Raw genomic sequence first — 15,492 nt, 5'->3', positions numbered from 1 at the left:
AACATTTTGTGTCACTCTGTCACATCACCAGTTCCTAAAATTAATTGAGAGATGTGGTGCTGGAGAGTGCAGCTCAACTCAGCTGTGGCTTCCAATGAAACACAGTGGTTGGTGGTACTCAGGATCAAAATGTTGGCAAGGAGGAGTTAGACCAAAGGCATGGGTTTGAATCTGAGTGTAGCAGTGATTCATTTACTCTTTGTGAGCCCTCAAAGGCCTGACTGACAGCATTTCACAGCCTTTGCTCTGCAGCAGCATCTGCACAGCTCTGTTTCTTACAAATATGTGTCCTTGAAACCAGTAGCACTGTGTGGGCACTGGTTTCAGCTTACAGTCTCTGTCTGTGAGACCAACGCCTCGTGGTGTATGGTGGTTTTTTTATTGGTAGTAAAAATATTCTGTTTGTAGAACCCCCTGTTGGAATTAAACAAACTGCTTTGAGGGAAAAAAGTAGAACAAAGCTTCACACCAAGCTGGGGTTGCTGGTATCAATGATATTCACAATTTCAGTTGAAATAGCGAAGTCCTTCTCTAGTTGAAGTCAACTGTGTAAATATTGTTTACAAAAAGTAGTAGTTCTTTTTTTCATCTTCTCCATTCCTTCAGTGTAGAAACATCCACACAGATTTATTCCAAATTTGGTAGAAATAAGTGTTTCCCCAACCCAAAGCACTTGTGCCAAGTTACAGTCAGGAGGAATTTCTAAGGCTGATGTGTAAGCCCGTGGAGGCTGGAGCTTAGAACTGAGTCACTGCCTGTCCATGGACAGCCTGTGGTTCCTGGATTCTGCTCCTGGTCAGCAGCAGCCCTGCAAGAGCTGTGGAGATGGGCACTGCAGATGTGCTCTGAGGCTGAGCCCTGCCCTCCTGCTGGGTCCCAGGTGATGGGAAAGGCTGTAGAAAAGCCTGGTTCCTTGCAGCATGAGAGGATGACCCAAACCTGCCCGGTGCTGAGGTGCTGATGAGTGTTCTCCTTGCAGGTTAATGCAGTTATTTTCTTTGTAGTAGCACTGGGTGTCTGAGCACCAGCCAGCTTCGTGGTGCCATTTTACCCTCACTTCACACAGATGTGAGGAGGTGTCTGGTGTCTAGTGAAGATTCATATCCTCAGGGCCTGTGAGCAATTAATTCACTGCTGAGGATCTGGGGCTGTTGGATTGCTGAGAAGCCAAAACAATAGCATTAAAAATCCTCTTTCCTTTTGAGTTGGGTTCTTGGGAGCCACTGGGCTCTTTTAGGAGCAGGGCAGAGAGTTTCATTCAATCAAGCCAGGCTACTAAAGTTTGGAAGTGTTTTTTTCTTTTTCCTGTCCCACTGCCTTTAGCCCATCCCTTCTAGCATTTAATTATTTGCCTTTTGTTTAACTCTGATCTCCTTGGAGCAGATAAGAGAGGAGCCTGTTCCCATGCCACCTGTTGAACCACCCCTTTTAAGCTGCAGTCAGGCTCTGCAGCCCTCTCCCCAGTGGAGCTGTACCCCACCAGGGAGGCAGGCAGAATAAAGCTTGGAAATCTCAGGCTGCTCTACAGCAACCTGGCGTGCTGGGGAGCCTGGCTGGGGATTCAAAACCAGTCCCTGCAGTGGGTCACAGTGTTGGCCTTTTGCAGTGGTACTTGGAGTGTCCAGTATGTTTGCAAAAGCCTTAAAGAATCCCCAGGGCAGTATCCTGCATGCATCAGGGGCTGATCCCAGGAGGTTCCCACCTGAGCCTTGGGTGAGTGATGTGTGACAGCTGCATCTTTGAACCTGGTTGTGGGGTGACAGCTCTGCTGCACGTGGTCCTGCTAACAGGGGCAGATGCATGGAGTCATCTGATGTGCCCCTTTTGGAAAGCAAATTTAATTACACTGAGACTGAGAACTCTGTGTCCAGCCCTTGACGACTGTGCCTGGGACATGCTGGGTAATGGATGGTCCTGTGCCTTTGCTGGCTGCAGGAGCTGTTATTAATGATCTGTCATGGAACAGCTCTGTGGCCTCCAGGTCTGGCCTTATTTTCATAGGCCTTGAATAACTCAAAAGAATTTGTTACTCAAAAAATTCACCGTTTTTGCATAGAGTTACATTAAGTATTTAATGTTTTTTGTATGCTTTTTGTTTATTGAGGAAGAAATTCAGAAAGAAAGGGGAGGAGAGAAAAAAACCTTGGTTTTCAAGAACTATTTCATCTTAATGACAACATTTGTTACTTCCTTTTTTAGCGGTGTACTGATATTTATCTTCTTATGTCTACTTGCAAACACTATTAAAGTAAGGCACAGTTTATACATGTTTTTCAAGTTATGATCTCAATTGATTTGTAGGGATAACATCACTGTCTCTTGCTTTTTAGAAGCCACTGGCATGGCCAGTGCTTATGTTTATTGCAGAGGGGAAGGAATCAGTGATGCAACACACATCACTTTTGACAAATGAAAGCATGAAGGGGGAAAATTGTTTCAGTTCTTCTCCTGTGACTGCCAGTTCTCAGTGTCTTGGGGTACCTGTGTGTGGTGGATCAGAGGTGCTGCCTTACAGAGCTGTCCTCTTAAAAGTTTTACCCAGTGCAGCTGGGGAAGTGGTGGAGACAGTTTTGTTTCTTGCTGTCTGGTTGTCAGGGCCAATTAAGTGGTCTGGTGTTGGGAAGGAGGGGAAAAGCAACCCACGCAAGGAAACTGAATTTTTGTTGTTGTTTCTGGAATTGTTGCCACTAGTTTCTGAAAGTATTGGTGTTTGTGTTAGATTGTTTGGGGCTTTTTTCTTACAACAATCATTTTAACATCAGGAAGCCTGACTTTTCAGTTTAGCTGGATAGTATTCAGTTAGTGTTACTGCAGGAGAAGTCATGTTGCTCTTCTCTTCACCTACTATAGAAAAATCACAAAAGAGCCACAGTAGCTACCAAGCCGCCTCCGCCTCGATGATTGTGTTATTCCAGTAACCCAAACAATCCTTAATTAAATTTCTCTGGCTGCCCTGGGTGTTACATTCACTGAAATGCTGTTCCATTATGTTTTTTAGGGCCGGTGTACCCGAGAGAACTGCAAATATCTCCACCCTCCCCCACACTTAAAAACACAACTTGAAATAAATGGACGCAACAACCTGATCCAGCAGAAGACGGCCGCAGCCATGTTTGCTCAGCAGATGCAGTTCATGCTACCGGGCGCGCAGCTACAGCCAATTGTGAGTTACAGCATGGACCCATCGCGCTCACACCGCTCCCTGCTCCTCCCCTGCTTGTTCATGGAAGCCCCAGCGCTGTGCCTGAGCTCAGGCCATTGTCTGTGCTGCACAGAACTGAGCAGAATCTTCCAGAGGGGTGTCTGATGTTACCTTTGCATCTCTGCAGAGTTATCCTCTGATAGCTGAGGAGCTGTGAGATTCAGGGCTTCAAGTGGAAGCACCTACTTGCTTATTTGACCAGTTGATATACATCCCAGAAGTTCTGAGTGGCTCAATTCCAGTGGATCCTGTTTTGGAAAGTTGTTTTGCACTGAGATGGTGCTGACTCCCTTAGACTAAATGTGTTGCATTGTTGGACTGAAACTGAGGAAGATGAATCCTACCTAGACTTCAATCCTTTTTAAGTCTGGGAGTGAGACCCGTTTCACTGCATTTGTCTCAGCAGAGAGTTGTGCTAATGTCACAGCCCTGTCACTTATTTTTCACAGTAATGCTGATTTAGAGTAAGAGCAGGAAAGATTTTTTTCTCTTCAGGTAGGAAGGGAAGCCTGTGGGAGATAGGTGTTGGCAGAGCAGGTAGCAGAGAAGCCTTCACTGCCTGTCCTTGCTTTTGCTTGTCAGTTAAAACAGGTTTCAGGCTGGAGAACCCTGTTACGCCAGGGAGGATGGCTTGTGTCTGCTGCTTGGTGTATCTGTGAGGGGATGACATTTGTCAGCTGAGTTTTATCTGTCACAACGTATATTTTAAGAACTGTCAGAGGTCTTGAAGCAGCTCTTCAGTGCTGATGTGCATAAGCTGCACTGAGAGTTAATTAGGAGTTCTCAGTTTAAAGTTGGGGCTGAGTATCTCTCCTGAGGCAATGTGCACTTAGTGTGCTGTAGTTGGGTGGGGCTCCTTGTGCACTCCACATGGGAGGACTGGCCAGATCCTTCGGACAAACTCTTCTAGCCTGAAGGTGTCAAGTCTGTGAACCAGCCTGGTTTTGGCCTCCTGGTGTCCCACCTGCAGTGCCTGGCCTCTCTGCCCTTGTGGGACACAGCATCTGTCACCCCAGCTTTGAAAAGCTCAGGTGTTTCTGGTTTATTCTCACAGAGAGTAGTGAAGGATTCTTCCTCTTTTGAGGCTGTTGTGATGTTTGGTGTGAGAGCTTGTGATGGAGGTTTCCCTGTTTCATCAGGGAAAGTTGGCCAGTGTTCCTTCATTCTGGTCTGCCACCAGACTGGACTGTTTCCTCAGTCTGGCATATTCCTCCTGTGTTTTGGGGGCTTTTCCATGTTTGCTATCACTCTGATCATCCTGTGTGTCTGCTAGTAGCTTTAAATTGACCCTGCCCTATAAGCTAGGAAATTTATTCTTCCCATTTTGAAGATGGAAAGGTAAGACAGAAAATTGTCACAGAAAAAGGCTCTAGTTGTGCTGTGCCTTAGGCTGTTACCTGCTGTAGTCTCACACCTCTTTTTTGTGGAGCTTGAAAGTATGTCCACATCAGAAGGAAATACTGAATTCCCACAAAATAATGGCATTGGTTTCCAAGCCCTGTACCGAAAGCAAACCCTTCCTATTTGGAGTTTTCCTCTGTGGGGAATTCACAGTGGATGCTCTTTGGCTGGCTATTCAAAGCATCTTTGGGATTTCCTCTTTGGAAAGTTCCCATCTTCCCACTTTGCAATCTTGCAGGTCCAGTATGCTCCTAAATTTTACTCCTGCCTTTTAAATTGCCTCTGAGACTGAATGTGTTGGTGTGTCTGGTTAGTGCTCTCATTTCAGAGGTAACCTTATCTGATGAGAAAGGCCCCTGGTTTCTAAATTGTGCCATAAGGGAGGCATGAGCAAAAAAGAAAAATAAAAATTTGTTCTGCAGTGACTGCTCCCTTCATGCTTTCCCACACTTTACTCAGACTAAACAATCTCTTGGTCTGATTCCTGCTGCCCGACTTGCTCCACACCAATTTCAGGACAAACCAGAGATTGCTCTTTCAACTGCCTTTGATTTCCCAAAGATGCTGTCAGTGGAAGCTGGCTTTGAGAATTTTTTTCTCTAAATGAGAAGGGTGGGGCCTCCTTCTGGGTACACATGAAATTCGTCAAAGCAGAAAGTATTGTATCTGATACAGCAGCAGAACAAATCCCATGTGTTCAGAAAACTGATCAACGGGATGCCTGCTTAATTGGGATGCTTGCCAGAGATGAGATTTGAAACAGCATGCTTAATATAAGCTCCAAACAATAGCTGAATGCTTAGACATTTTAAAGTGCAGTTTCACCAGAAAAGCTACTGAGTTTAAAAAGAAAAAAAAATCACCAAATCCAAACCAAACCAGCACTTGCTATATCAGCTTTTCACCAGGCTTCCTGAAATGGCATCTGTCTATGAGCTGGGCTCTGGCATCGATAGGAAGAGCTACTTTGGTCAATATTATGTCTGCTTTCTCTGATATGGTCACTTTGCATCCTGTGTGTGCCAGTGTAAGACCACCCAAAAAGTGCTGCAGCTTGTGCCTTGTCCCCACCCTCTCCATCCTGCTTTATCCTTCTGCAGCAGTGTGGGACAGACTTTTGGAGCTGACTGTGGAGGTGCTTCAGCCCAGGGTCCAAGTGGTGGAGCAGGGCACTGGTTTGCCCAGTGTTTCCCTGTTAGTGCCTGAACAAGCCATGGATGGAGCATGGCAGTGGTGACACTCCTGCCACCACTCCTGCCTCTGCTGCTGCCCTGGCAAGCTGTTTCCTTTCTTTGTTTTCAAGCTCTTCATCTTTTCTTCGTGTCAAGGTCTTTGTAGCCAGGACTATCCTGGTAGTTCTGAGTCACCCATGCCCCTGAAGACAGCCCAGACTTTGACCCAGCCTTTAGTCCTCTTTGTCCCCTCCTGAGGCAGCGGGATCCTGCTGCCACTCCTTGGTGCTGATGGAGGGGTTAAAGCAGAGGGTGGACAACTTGGCCAGTGATGCTTGGAGCTAGTGCTGGAGCCAATTTCAACAGGTGCTTTGCACAGGCATTTGTTCCACGAAGCAAAAACCTGATTTATATCTCAGCCTTTCTCAAAGGCACGCTAGGAATGAATAAACACATGTACCCTGGCCCACCCAGGAGCTGGTATCTGCCAAGAGACAATGCTGTGGGGTGTTGACACCTGTCTTTTACACTACAGCAGCCCACAAATGAGAGATCCTTTGAGCTAGGAGTGTGTCTTTGCAGTCTGGATGGGGAAATGAGCATCCATGGTGGTAGGTAGCTGGATGCTTTGGGCCATTAGATTCACTCCAGCATATTCAGCCTTCATGTTGGAGGGTGGTTTTGCAGCCAGCCAGCCCCATGCAGTTACATTGAAGATTTTTGGGTTTTCTAACACCATCAAGTACGTTTTTAATATCCAGGTTCTCAATCTTGTCAGTACGAGATCTTTATCTGCAGTTTTTATCACCAGACTTTAAGCTGCCATTGTTTTTTGTGTGCTTACCATATATAGCTGCTTAGCAGTGACCTGTCTCCCCTCCTTCAGGCTATCAACACCTCTGTATTTACAGTGGGCCTCTCATTTTCAGGCTTTCCCTTTTTTAGGGTCTGAGGTAACTCAGAATCAACACTTCCTGGCTGAGACAGTACTTGTGTTTGACAAAACACCAACCGCTCCTCTGCCTTCCTCTTCACACCCACTCTGTGTTTCTTCTCTAGCTTTAGCACAATTTCTGCTAGCCAAATCGAATGCAACTTCTAGATTGTTAACAAAATCAGCTGTTCAGGGTTCTGTCATCACCTGTGGTGACAAATGTCCCTCCCTGGGACGATTCCTTCTCTTTGCTCACACCTTCAACCCAACAGCTTCCATGCTTGAGGTGTGTGAGGAGTTCAGAGCTGTCAAAGTCCTTGGCAACCCTCCCCCTGAGATGGGTTCTCACAACAGCCATTTTGGCTTTTTAAAATTATTACTATTCTTACAAGCATTTTAATACTCAGTAAACCAGTCTTGTGAGCTGCTACCAACCCCAACCCTTTGCTACTGCACTGTAACCTCTGCACAGGCGTTACTGGTAGTGTCTCTGTGCTATGATTTATAAAAGTTAATTTGCAAGGAAACCTGTCTCTGTATTTCCTGAATTAGCAAGAGCTTTAAGGGGGGCAGCAGGAGTAAGTGCTGATACTTTCAATCCCTCTGTTTTGCCCTAGAGCACACCAGCAATTAAGTTGAGAGTTTGGTTTTTTGGTGTACAGCCATAACATTGCTCTGTCAGGTCTCCTCTGCCTCCCTTCCTCTTCCTGGGGGCAGCTTTATATCAGGAACATGATGCCATTTGGTCTGGGGTATCCCTTGGATCAGTTGGGGTCAGGTGTCCTCTGTCCCCTCCCAGCTCCCTGGGTGAGAGGGGTGAGAGGCAGAAAAGCCCTTGACCCTCTGCAATCTTTGCTCAGGAACAACAAAAACGTCCCTGAGTTATCTACACTGTACAAATTAAAACCACAGCCCTACACTAGCTACTGTGGAGAAAATTAACTGTATCCCAGCCAAAAGCAGCACAGCTGTCACAAGAGGTGGACAGGAGGCATGTTGAGGAGGGCAGTGCTGTTTGGAGTAAAAATTACATTTGGGTTCTGGCTGCAAGGAGAAAATTTGCTCACATTCCCTGAGGACATGGGGGACCTGCACAGACGTAGAGGAAGGAATTGGCTGGCAGCATCCCTATTACTGGTACTGATGCATGAGCCAGACTGGATTTCCCAATCCAAGACAGGCAGCCGGGTCTGGCAGTGAGCACAGCCCATCTTTTCCCCTCATCAGCCACAATAAATACAGAGCTCCCTGGTGCCAGCTCACAAAGGCGCAGTTCTCAGAGTGCTGCACACACTCCAGACTTAAAACCCCAGCTCTTGTAGGTTTAATATGTCGAGTGAGGTCTGCTTGTTCCCTGGCTGTGCACCCGCTTGGCTGTGAGCTCAGCCCCAGCCTGCAGGCAGGGTGTGGAGCACAACTGGCACTTCCAATCAGGGAAGCAGGCACATGGTGCAGGCAGGCAGAAGGAGTGCTTGTGAAACCTTGGGAACGCAGCAGCAGATGTCAGGGCACAGAAAGGGCTGAACAAAACAGCAGCAGCAGTAAAAACTCATCCTGCTCCTGCAAGCATCACTCTGCAGGTCTCCAGGATCACAACTGGATCCTACTACTCAGTTGTTCCTCATGCACATCTTTTCTTGCTTCAGCTTGGGTTTGGATCCCTTAGTCCTTGCTGTTTGCTCCCAGTGAGAAGATGGGGATTGTGTTTCAGGGAGCAGGTCTTGCTTCCACCTTTGTAGTAGCTTTGGTGCAGAGGCTGGTGTATCATCTCTTAGTAAATGCTTCAGGTGAATTCACTCAGTTTGAGGTGTTGCAAGCCCCCAGCATTCCCGGTCTGTGCAAATCCCTCCTTCAGCAGTGGGAGGAACACCTTTCCTTTGTCTCAGAAATCAGCAAGGTCCTTGGCCTGGCTGCTGGCTCTGTTTGAACCCAAGCAGGAGAAGCTTGCTTAGAAGGATCTCCTAGCATTTTAGAGCAATATTTGTGCCAGACCTGCTCAGTGAAGATACTTCTGCTGTATTAGGTGCTGTAAAACAGGGTAGATTTGCCCACACGTTTGTGCAAGCCACATGTACTGCAAGGTTTGGGCTACTATGGGTACATAAAACAAGTGCTGACATGTCAGGCCCCACTAAAACCTGTGCAAACTGACCAGGTGGGAAAAGTTCCTTAAAATAGGGTTTATAATGGAAATGGTGATGGGAGTTCAGCAGACACCATTGTAATTACTGGTACTTACACAAAAGAAAACAGTCTAATGATACTGCCTTCTCACTAAAGTGTTCAGGGAATCACAGCTTTGGAAATCCTAAAGAGCTTTTTTAGCAGCAAAAGGTGTAAAATGTCTGGGAGCTACAGAGAATTGAGAGAGAGAAGAAAATTATTTAATAAAGGGCTATGGATTGAGGGATCTCTGGTTTTAGTGGTTGAAGTCTCCTAACAGCTGAAGCAGTGCTTGACTAAGGCTCACAAGAAGGGAAACTGGAAATCCCTCCCAGAAAGGGAATTATTTGGTTCTGCTACACTTAAAGCATCCAGCACCACTGATGAAAGAGAAAATGGGATATATTCTGTCAACAATTCCCTTTCCCATCAGCTGTGGAGCTGCTTGCTGTCACTGACCTTAGGAAGGGGCATTGTTGAGCTGAAGCTGCGTTAGGACAGTTGGCTGGTGTTACTGTGGGTTAACTTCTTCCACATCACAACAAGCAAAGTATGAAAGTACCAGGATGACGATGCTGTTGAGGACCACACTGTCCATATGTGGTTTCTTTTAGAAGTTCACAGGACTAGGCATACCAAAACAGAAGAGAAGAGGGAGTGATGTGTGTGGCCAAAAACCTGCCCCAGGCCATTGTGTAAGCACGCTTGTATTTATTGCCAAGTAGAGCTTGCAAGGATAATATCACAGACACCTGCCACTGTGAGCAGCTTTAACTGGAACCCAGAGTTCACACTGGAGTAGGTGACAGGAGGGAAAAATGGTTGCAAGTTTGAGGCTGCTTTCCCTGGCGGGTGCTTGAGCCCCTGCTACAGGAGCAGCGGTGCTGCCCTGCACACTCTCATCTTCAGTGGGGGCAGGTGGAGTTTTTGATCAGCTGGAATTGGCTTCATTCCCAAGAATACTTTGGATCTGGTGCTTTAAAACCTCACAAACTCCTTGGCAATAGGGGCTAGTCCCACACTTTAAACTGAGCATTTTTTTAGGAGCCTTGTGCTCACCTGCTTGCCAGCACAGCAGCTCCTTTTCCAGACAAGTGCTGCTGGAGCAGCTCAGGTCAGGGAAGTGCCTCTGGCCTCCAGCACTGAAGCTCTGCTGCACTCAGAAGACCTGCCTAACACAATGTAGGGACCTTAGGCAGTCGAGATCTTTGTTGTTCTGACCCAAAGAGAACATGGCTCCTTGTAGCACAGCTGGGGTCCTGGGCCTCACACTAATCCTGTGCTGTCTCATCTGGTAGTCATTGCTATTCCAAGCAAGACTCATCTGCTCTTACTAAAGCCATGAGATCTGCCGTTTTATGACTTTAATGAGTTTGGTGTCCTCTTTCTGCCATTCACATGTAGCACAGACTTGGGTCCTTCTGCAAAGTGGCTTTTGCCTGGAGTCTGTTGACACTCTGGAACCAACCCGGATGTGCAGGATGCCTGACCAACAGAGTGTACTGCAGCAGGGATACCTTACCTGGCTGAGTGATGCCTCTGGTCTAACTTGAGGCCCACTGGCCGTGCTAGCATGGAGCTCAGGGGCAGGCTGATGGTGAATGCAGCAGTGCAGCTAATGGGGTATTACCTGCTTCCAGGTCCTGAAGCTGCAGTTTACCGTGGAGTCTCTCTACAGCATTGCGGTGTAGGCATAAAGAAGCTGAGACATTTATTTGGGAATGAGAAGTCTGTTTAATTTGGGCCTGCCCTAATTGCTGGCATAAAATCCTTAATTGTGTCATTAAACTATAAAGATCATCAATATGCTTTGATCTGAGAAATAAAGATGCCTTGTATTCAGGATGAGTCACAAATCTGTGAGTCAGGAGAAGCGAATGGATCGCAAATAAATGGCAATAAATGAATAGATTGGAGAGCACAGCATTTTGATGTGGCTAATCAAATTGTCTAAAAGGATTGAAGTGTGATGCAGGGCTTTGATGGGAAATCCAAGACAAAGCTTTTTAACTAATACTTTGTTTTTTCTCTTTCTGTACACAGACAACGTTTCCTGTGACTCCATCGCTTGCAACAAGCCCTACAATGGCTTTTAGTCCCTACCTGAGTCATGTTTCTCCTGGGATGGGCTTAGTTCCTGCAGAGCTTTTACCAAATACTCCTGTCCTGGTTTCTGGAAATCCTACTGTTACAGTACCAGGAGGCTCTGCTGGGCAGAAACTGATGCGTACGGATAAACTGGAGGTATTTGGACATCTGATACAATACTGCTGACAGGGATGAACGGGACATGTGGTCCCAGCTGTTGCTCTCTGCTAAAATGACCTGATGTTGCACAGTACAGAGTTTAACTTGCAGCTTTCCTAGCACAGGGCTGGTACTTTCTGCCAGAGCAGATGCTTTTGCGGGGCCTTTTCCCAAATCCTTGGAAATTTGGGAAAACTCACTCTTCTGCTATCAGTAGGTGTTAGAGCAGGGTTAGGATTGGTTAAAAAAAACCTCAAAAAACCAAGTAGGTGTTCTGCCCTTGAACTTTGTTGGGTGAGAGATGTTTTAGAGGTAACAGATGAGCTTATTGAGCTTTTACAAAAAGCTTTAAGCATTACACTGATGGGAGTGGTGAGTGTGGAGTGTTGGAAAGATGTCTCTGCCTCCCCAGCTGACTGGACATGCTGGGACTTATTGGTGGAGGAGTTGTAAATGTCTTTCAAACCCTAAGCAGAGACTCTGCAGGAGATAAGGGCTGAGGACCTGAATTCAGAGGCCCCTGCAGGTGTAAATTATAACCCAGGAAGATAGCAGAGAAGGGTGTAATTTCAAAACACATTGTTTTGTGTGATGTACTTTATCTTGCCTTTCTGACGTCTCACCTTTCCCCACACTCGGTGTGATTGCACATTGGTATGTGAGCTACACCACTTGCTATATTATTCAACAACTTTTCTCAGTTCCTCAGACAAGAAACCTTGAAGACTTTTTGTGAAACCTTTTCCTCTGTGATGTTTCAGTGTTCATAACTTACGAGGATCTGTGAGATCCTAGTACAGCTAGTAATTTTGGCAACACCTTCAAACACATTGCTGTGTAATCAAATGTGCTGTCACGTAATGCCAGGGTCGGGGATTTATTGTGAAGGGCAGGGAGACTATTTATGTGAAAGAGGCACCTCATGTTTAAGAAAAAGTACTTGTTGCAAATAGCAGTAGCATGTAACATTTAGAATTAAATGTCCTACCCAAGAGTGTGCTCCATAACAAACACATAATCCAGGTGAGACACAAATGGCAAAGTTATTAACATTTAAGCTTTAGAGGCAGGGGAAGAATCCTGAGCTGCAAAAGTTTTGTCAAAATGACATTGATTTTCTGGGGTCATTTTCCATTCTGCACAAATTCTGTACTTGTGTTGCATTTAGTAATTGGCCTTATTAATGTTGAGGTTTTTTCATCCCCTGAAGCAGTTGTGAGTTGCACCAGTTGCCCCTGTGTCTGTTGATAGATGTGCTACCCCAGATGAGCATGGATTTAGAGTATACACATGGTTTAGTGTGGCCAACTGATGTGATATTCTGGGTTAAAAATACTGAGTGAAAAGTAATTTGATGTTCTGCTCAATAATGTGACTTTCTTTTAAGGTTTGTCGAGAGTTTCAGCGTGGAAATTGCACACGTGGTGAGAATGATTGCCGCTATGCTCACCCTATAGATATTGCAATGATAGACACAAATGAAAATACTGTTACAGTTTGCATGGATTACATCAAAGGTCGATGCTCTAGGGAGAAATGCAAGTACTTTCATCCCCCTGCACACCTGCAAGCCAAAATCAAGGCAGCTCAACACCAGGTGAACCAGACAGCTGCAGCTGCAATGGTAAGTAGAGCTCTTCTCAAGCTGCATTTCCATTGCTAAGAGGTTTCACGTGTCATGTGTCATTTGTGGAAAAGTAGAGAGCTTTGTAAATGGCTGACTAGAGAGCTGAGAGCATGTGCAAGATGCATCCCATCTCTTCATCCTGTCTCTGTGCTCACCATAGCATGAAGCTCTCAGTGGTACAAAACATCTCACCAGGTAGGGAGGGACATGGTGCCCAGCCCTGTGATTTGCTGACATGACATTGTGATGTGACATGAATGCAAGTGCAGCAGCACCCAACACCTTCCCTGGCTGAGTCATAGGCATCAGTTCAGCTTCCCCAATACACAATATATCCTTTTCAGGGAGATCCTGGCCCATTCTCTGCAAAAAGCAGATGGTATCAATTGCTTGAGCTTACCAAACTTGTATCCTATACCTTTGCCAAGACTTACTGAAATTACAAGACACAAAATGAGGGTTATTTCCTGACCTGTTTGATGCTTTGGACCTGGTAGAGATGGTCCTACCTGCATTTTAAGTTGAATTGTGACTACTTATATCTACAGTTCCGAACAGGAGTCAAGGAAGACTCACCAGGTGACTCTCTAGCTGGTATATGTGTTTGCCATTCTGCTGAGTTTGGTTGGATGGGACCTGTTAATTCCAGAGATAAGAGAGCTGGGGAAGGAAGAAGAGGCCCAGGGTATCCTACCCATGTGCATAAATTCCTGATGTGGGAGGTAAAGAAGGTGGAGGGAAACTCTTCCCTTTGGTGCCAATGAAAGGATAAGAAACAATGGGCACAAGCTGAAATTCAGGATATTCCATTTAAACATAAGGAAAATTTATTTACTATAGAAAGTTCTAACACTACAACAGGATTTTCCATCCTAGTAGAGACTGAGAACCTGTCTGAATGGAGTCTCAAGCTGCTGTAGTTGATCCTGCTTTGAGCAGGGTGTTGGTCTAGCTGATCTCTAGAAGTCCCTTCCATCTCTTCTATGATTTCTTAAATTTTTTTTAATTAATATTAAAAAGGCTCTCACCTCCTCTTTAGTTTAGAATTAAGGCCACTAAAATTTTTCCAAATACCTTTTTCTTTTCTTTAAGTTAGTAAAGGAGGTTGCTTTTAATTCATAATGAAATTTAATGCAGAGCCAGGGCAGTTCTAGAAATTAAACAAGTGCCCTCCTTGTAGCATCAATGTTACCTGGAATGTAATTTGAACATTTAATTTTACTGCAGTACTTATTTGTCCTGCAGAGTTTACTTATTAGTTTACTTACTGTTTTTATTGTTGTTGAAATAAGAGTCCAGCTCTATCAAAAAATAACCTTCTGAAATGAAACTTGTGTTTTTCACAATTGAATCTTTACTTTTTCACTAATTATCTAGGACACTGCTACTTAACCAAAGCCAATGCATGTTTTATTCATCCTGCTGGCTTCTCTTAAAAATGTAATTAACCCTATTTGTATGCTGTTAACTAGAACCTTTAAAATATTTATTGATGGCTTGTTGCATTACCCCTGCTACCAAAACAACCTACATTATTCATTAACTTTTCAAGGCTTGACGCATTCACTGTACCTGTTGAGGTGTAAGACTTTATTAAAGGGAAGAAAGGTGCTCCATTTTCTTGGAGGGAAAAACAGATGCCACGCTATGGGTCTGCATTCTAAAACAGTTTAGAATTACTTCAAATCTAAATTCAGCATTTCTGAGGGACCCAATCCTTCAGTCACTCGATGTGCACAGGTAGTAGCTTTACTCACTCCTGCTTGGCTGAAGTCAGTGCAGCACTGGATGAACTGGGTAAGGCTCAGTCCCCAGTTCAGGACAGCACTTAAGCATGTGCTTGAAGCTCCTTCCTTTTCCAGTGGTCCTTTCCTCTCCATGAGTGCTCTGCTGGCCTCTGCATGATGTGTAGCTGCAGCATGAGGGCTGGAGCCCAGTGCCAGTCCCTGAGTGCTCCTGCCCTGCTGTGCCAGCTGATGTGATGAAGCTCCAAAGCACGTGTCCTGTGATGACATTTCTTTACTTTTAAAACTTACCGAGGCAAAATAACTGACTTGCCACTAGGCCAGGTAATTACCCAGCCACCCCATGTTGTGCATGCCTCGTCTTCTTAATATATTGTATAATGCATTCACTTTTTATTTTTTTTTCTCTTCGCCTTCCCAAATTGTTGCTCTCTCTTGACACACCTCTGCTTGCTGTTTTTGTTACTGTGCTTGATCCCCCTCCCCGGCCCATTGCCATCATGTGCTCGCTGCCTGCTAATTAAGACTCAGCCAGCTGTCAGATCACTGAAGCGACCGCTCGAGGCAACCTTTGACCTGGTACTTGGACCTTTCACCTTCTCGCTTTGCACGTAACCATCTTAGTCTGCATGAAAGCCTTCTGCTCTTGGTCTGTGGTGGTAGTGCCTGGGGAGACTGCCCATCCCAACCAGAAATGTGCAGTGTGCATTCAGACATGCCAATCCTGTGTCCCACACACCATCCATTAATGTCTAAGCTTTGCCTCCTGAAGCCTGGATGTGTTTTGGAGACAGTGAATAATCTTGGGGGAAGGCAGCTCTGGCTTTTGAAGTGTTTTTCCAAACACTGGCAGCTTTGGAGTCACAAGGTGCAAGGTTTCAGGGAGAATTTGAGAATTTAGCTCATTAGGTCTGCAGCATGCTCTAAATGCCAGAGGACTGCGTGGTTGCGGGACAGATCCTGTAACTTCTCTTTGTATTCCCAACATCACAGCCTTGCCT

At 45.6% G+C, this 15,492-nt stretch overlaps 1 protein-coding gene across 8 annotated transcripts in view; it reads left to right on the top strand.

Moving 5' to 3' along the window:
- Positions 1–15,492, top strand: part of MBNL3 (muscleblind like splicing regulator 3) — an 89,084-nt gene that overhangs the window by 57,669 nt on the left and 15,923 nt on the right. For all 8 annotated transcript variants that reach the window (XR_004419357.2, XM_033072068.2, XM_033072066.2 and 5 more), the window contains 3 exons: positions 2,999–3,163; positions 10,916–11,116; positions 12,507–12,743. Coding sequence is in view for 7 of the 8 variants with exons in the window: in XM_033072068.2 (XP_032927959.1) it covers positions 2,999–3,163; positions 10,916–11,116; positions 12,507–12,743 (603 nt within the window). In the remaining variant the exon portion in view is untranslated. The remainder of the gene's footprint in view (positions 1–2,998; positions 3,164–10,915; positions 11,117–12,506; positions 12,744–15,492) is intronic.

Source organism: Catharus ustulatus, chromosome 14 (genome assembly GCF_009819885.2).
Source record: "Catharus ustulatus isolate bCatUst1 chromosome 14, bCatUst1.pri.v2, whole genome shotgun sequence".
Lineage (NCBI taxonomy): Eukaryota > Metazoa > Chordata > Aves > Passeriformes > Turdidae > Catharus > Catharus ustulatus.
Note: the sequence above shows the minus strand (reverse complement) of the source record. Positions and strands in the feature narration are given on the sequence as shown.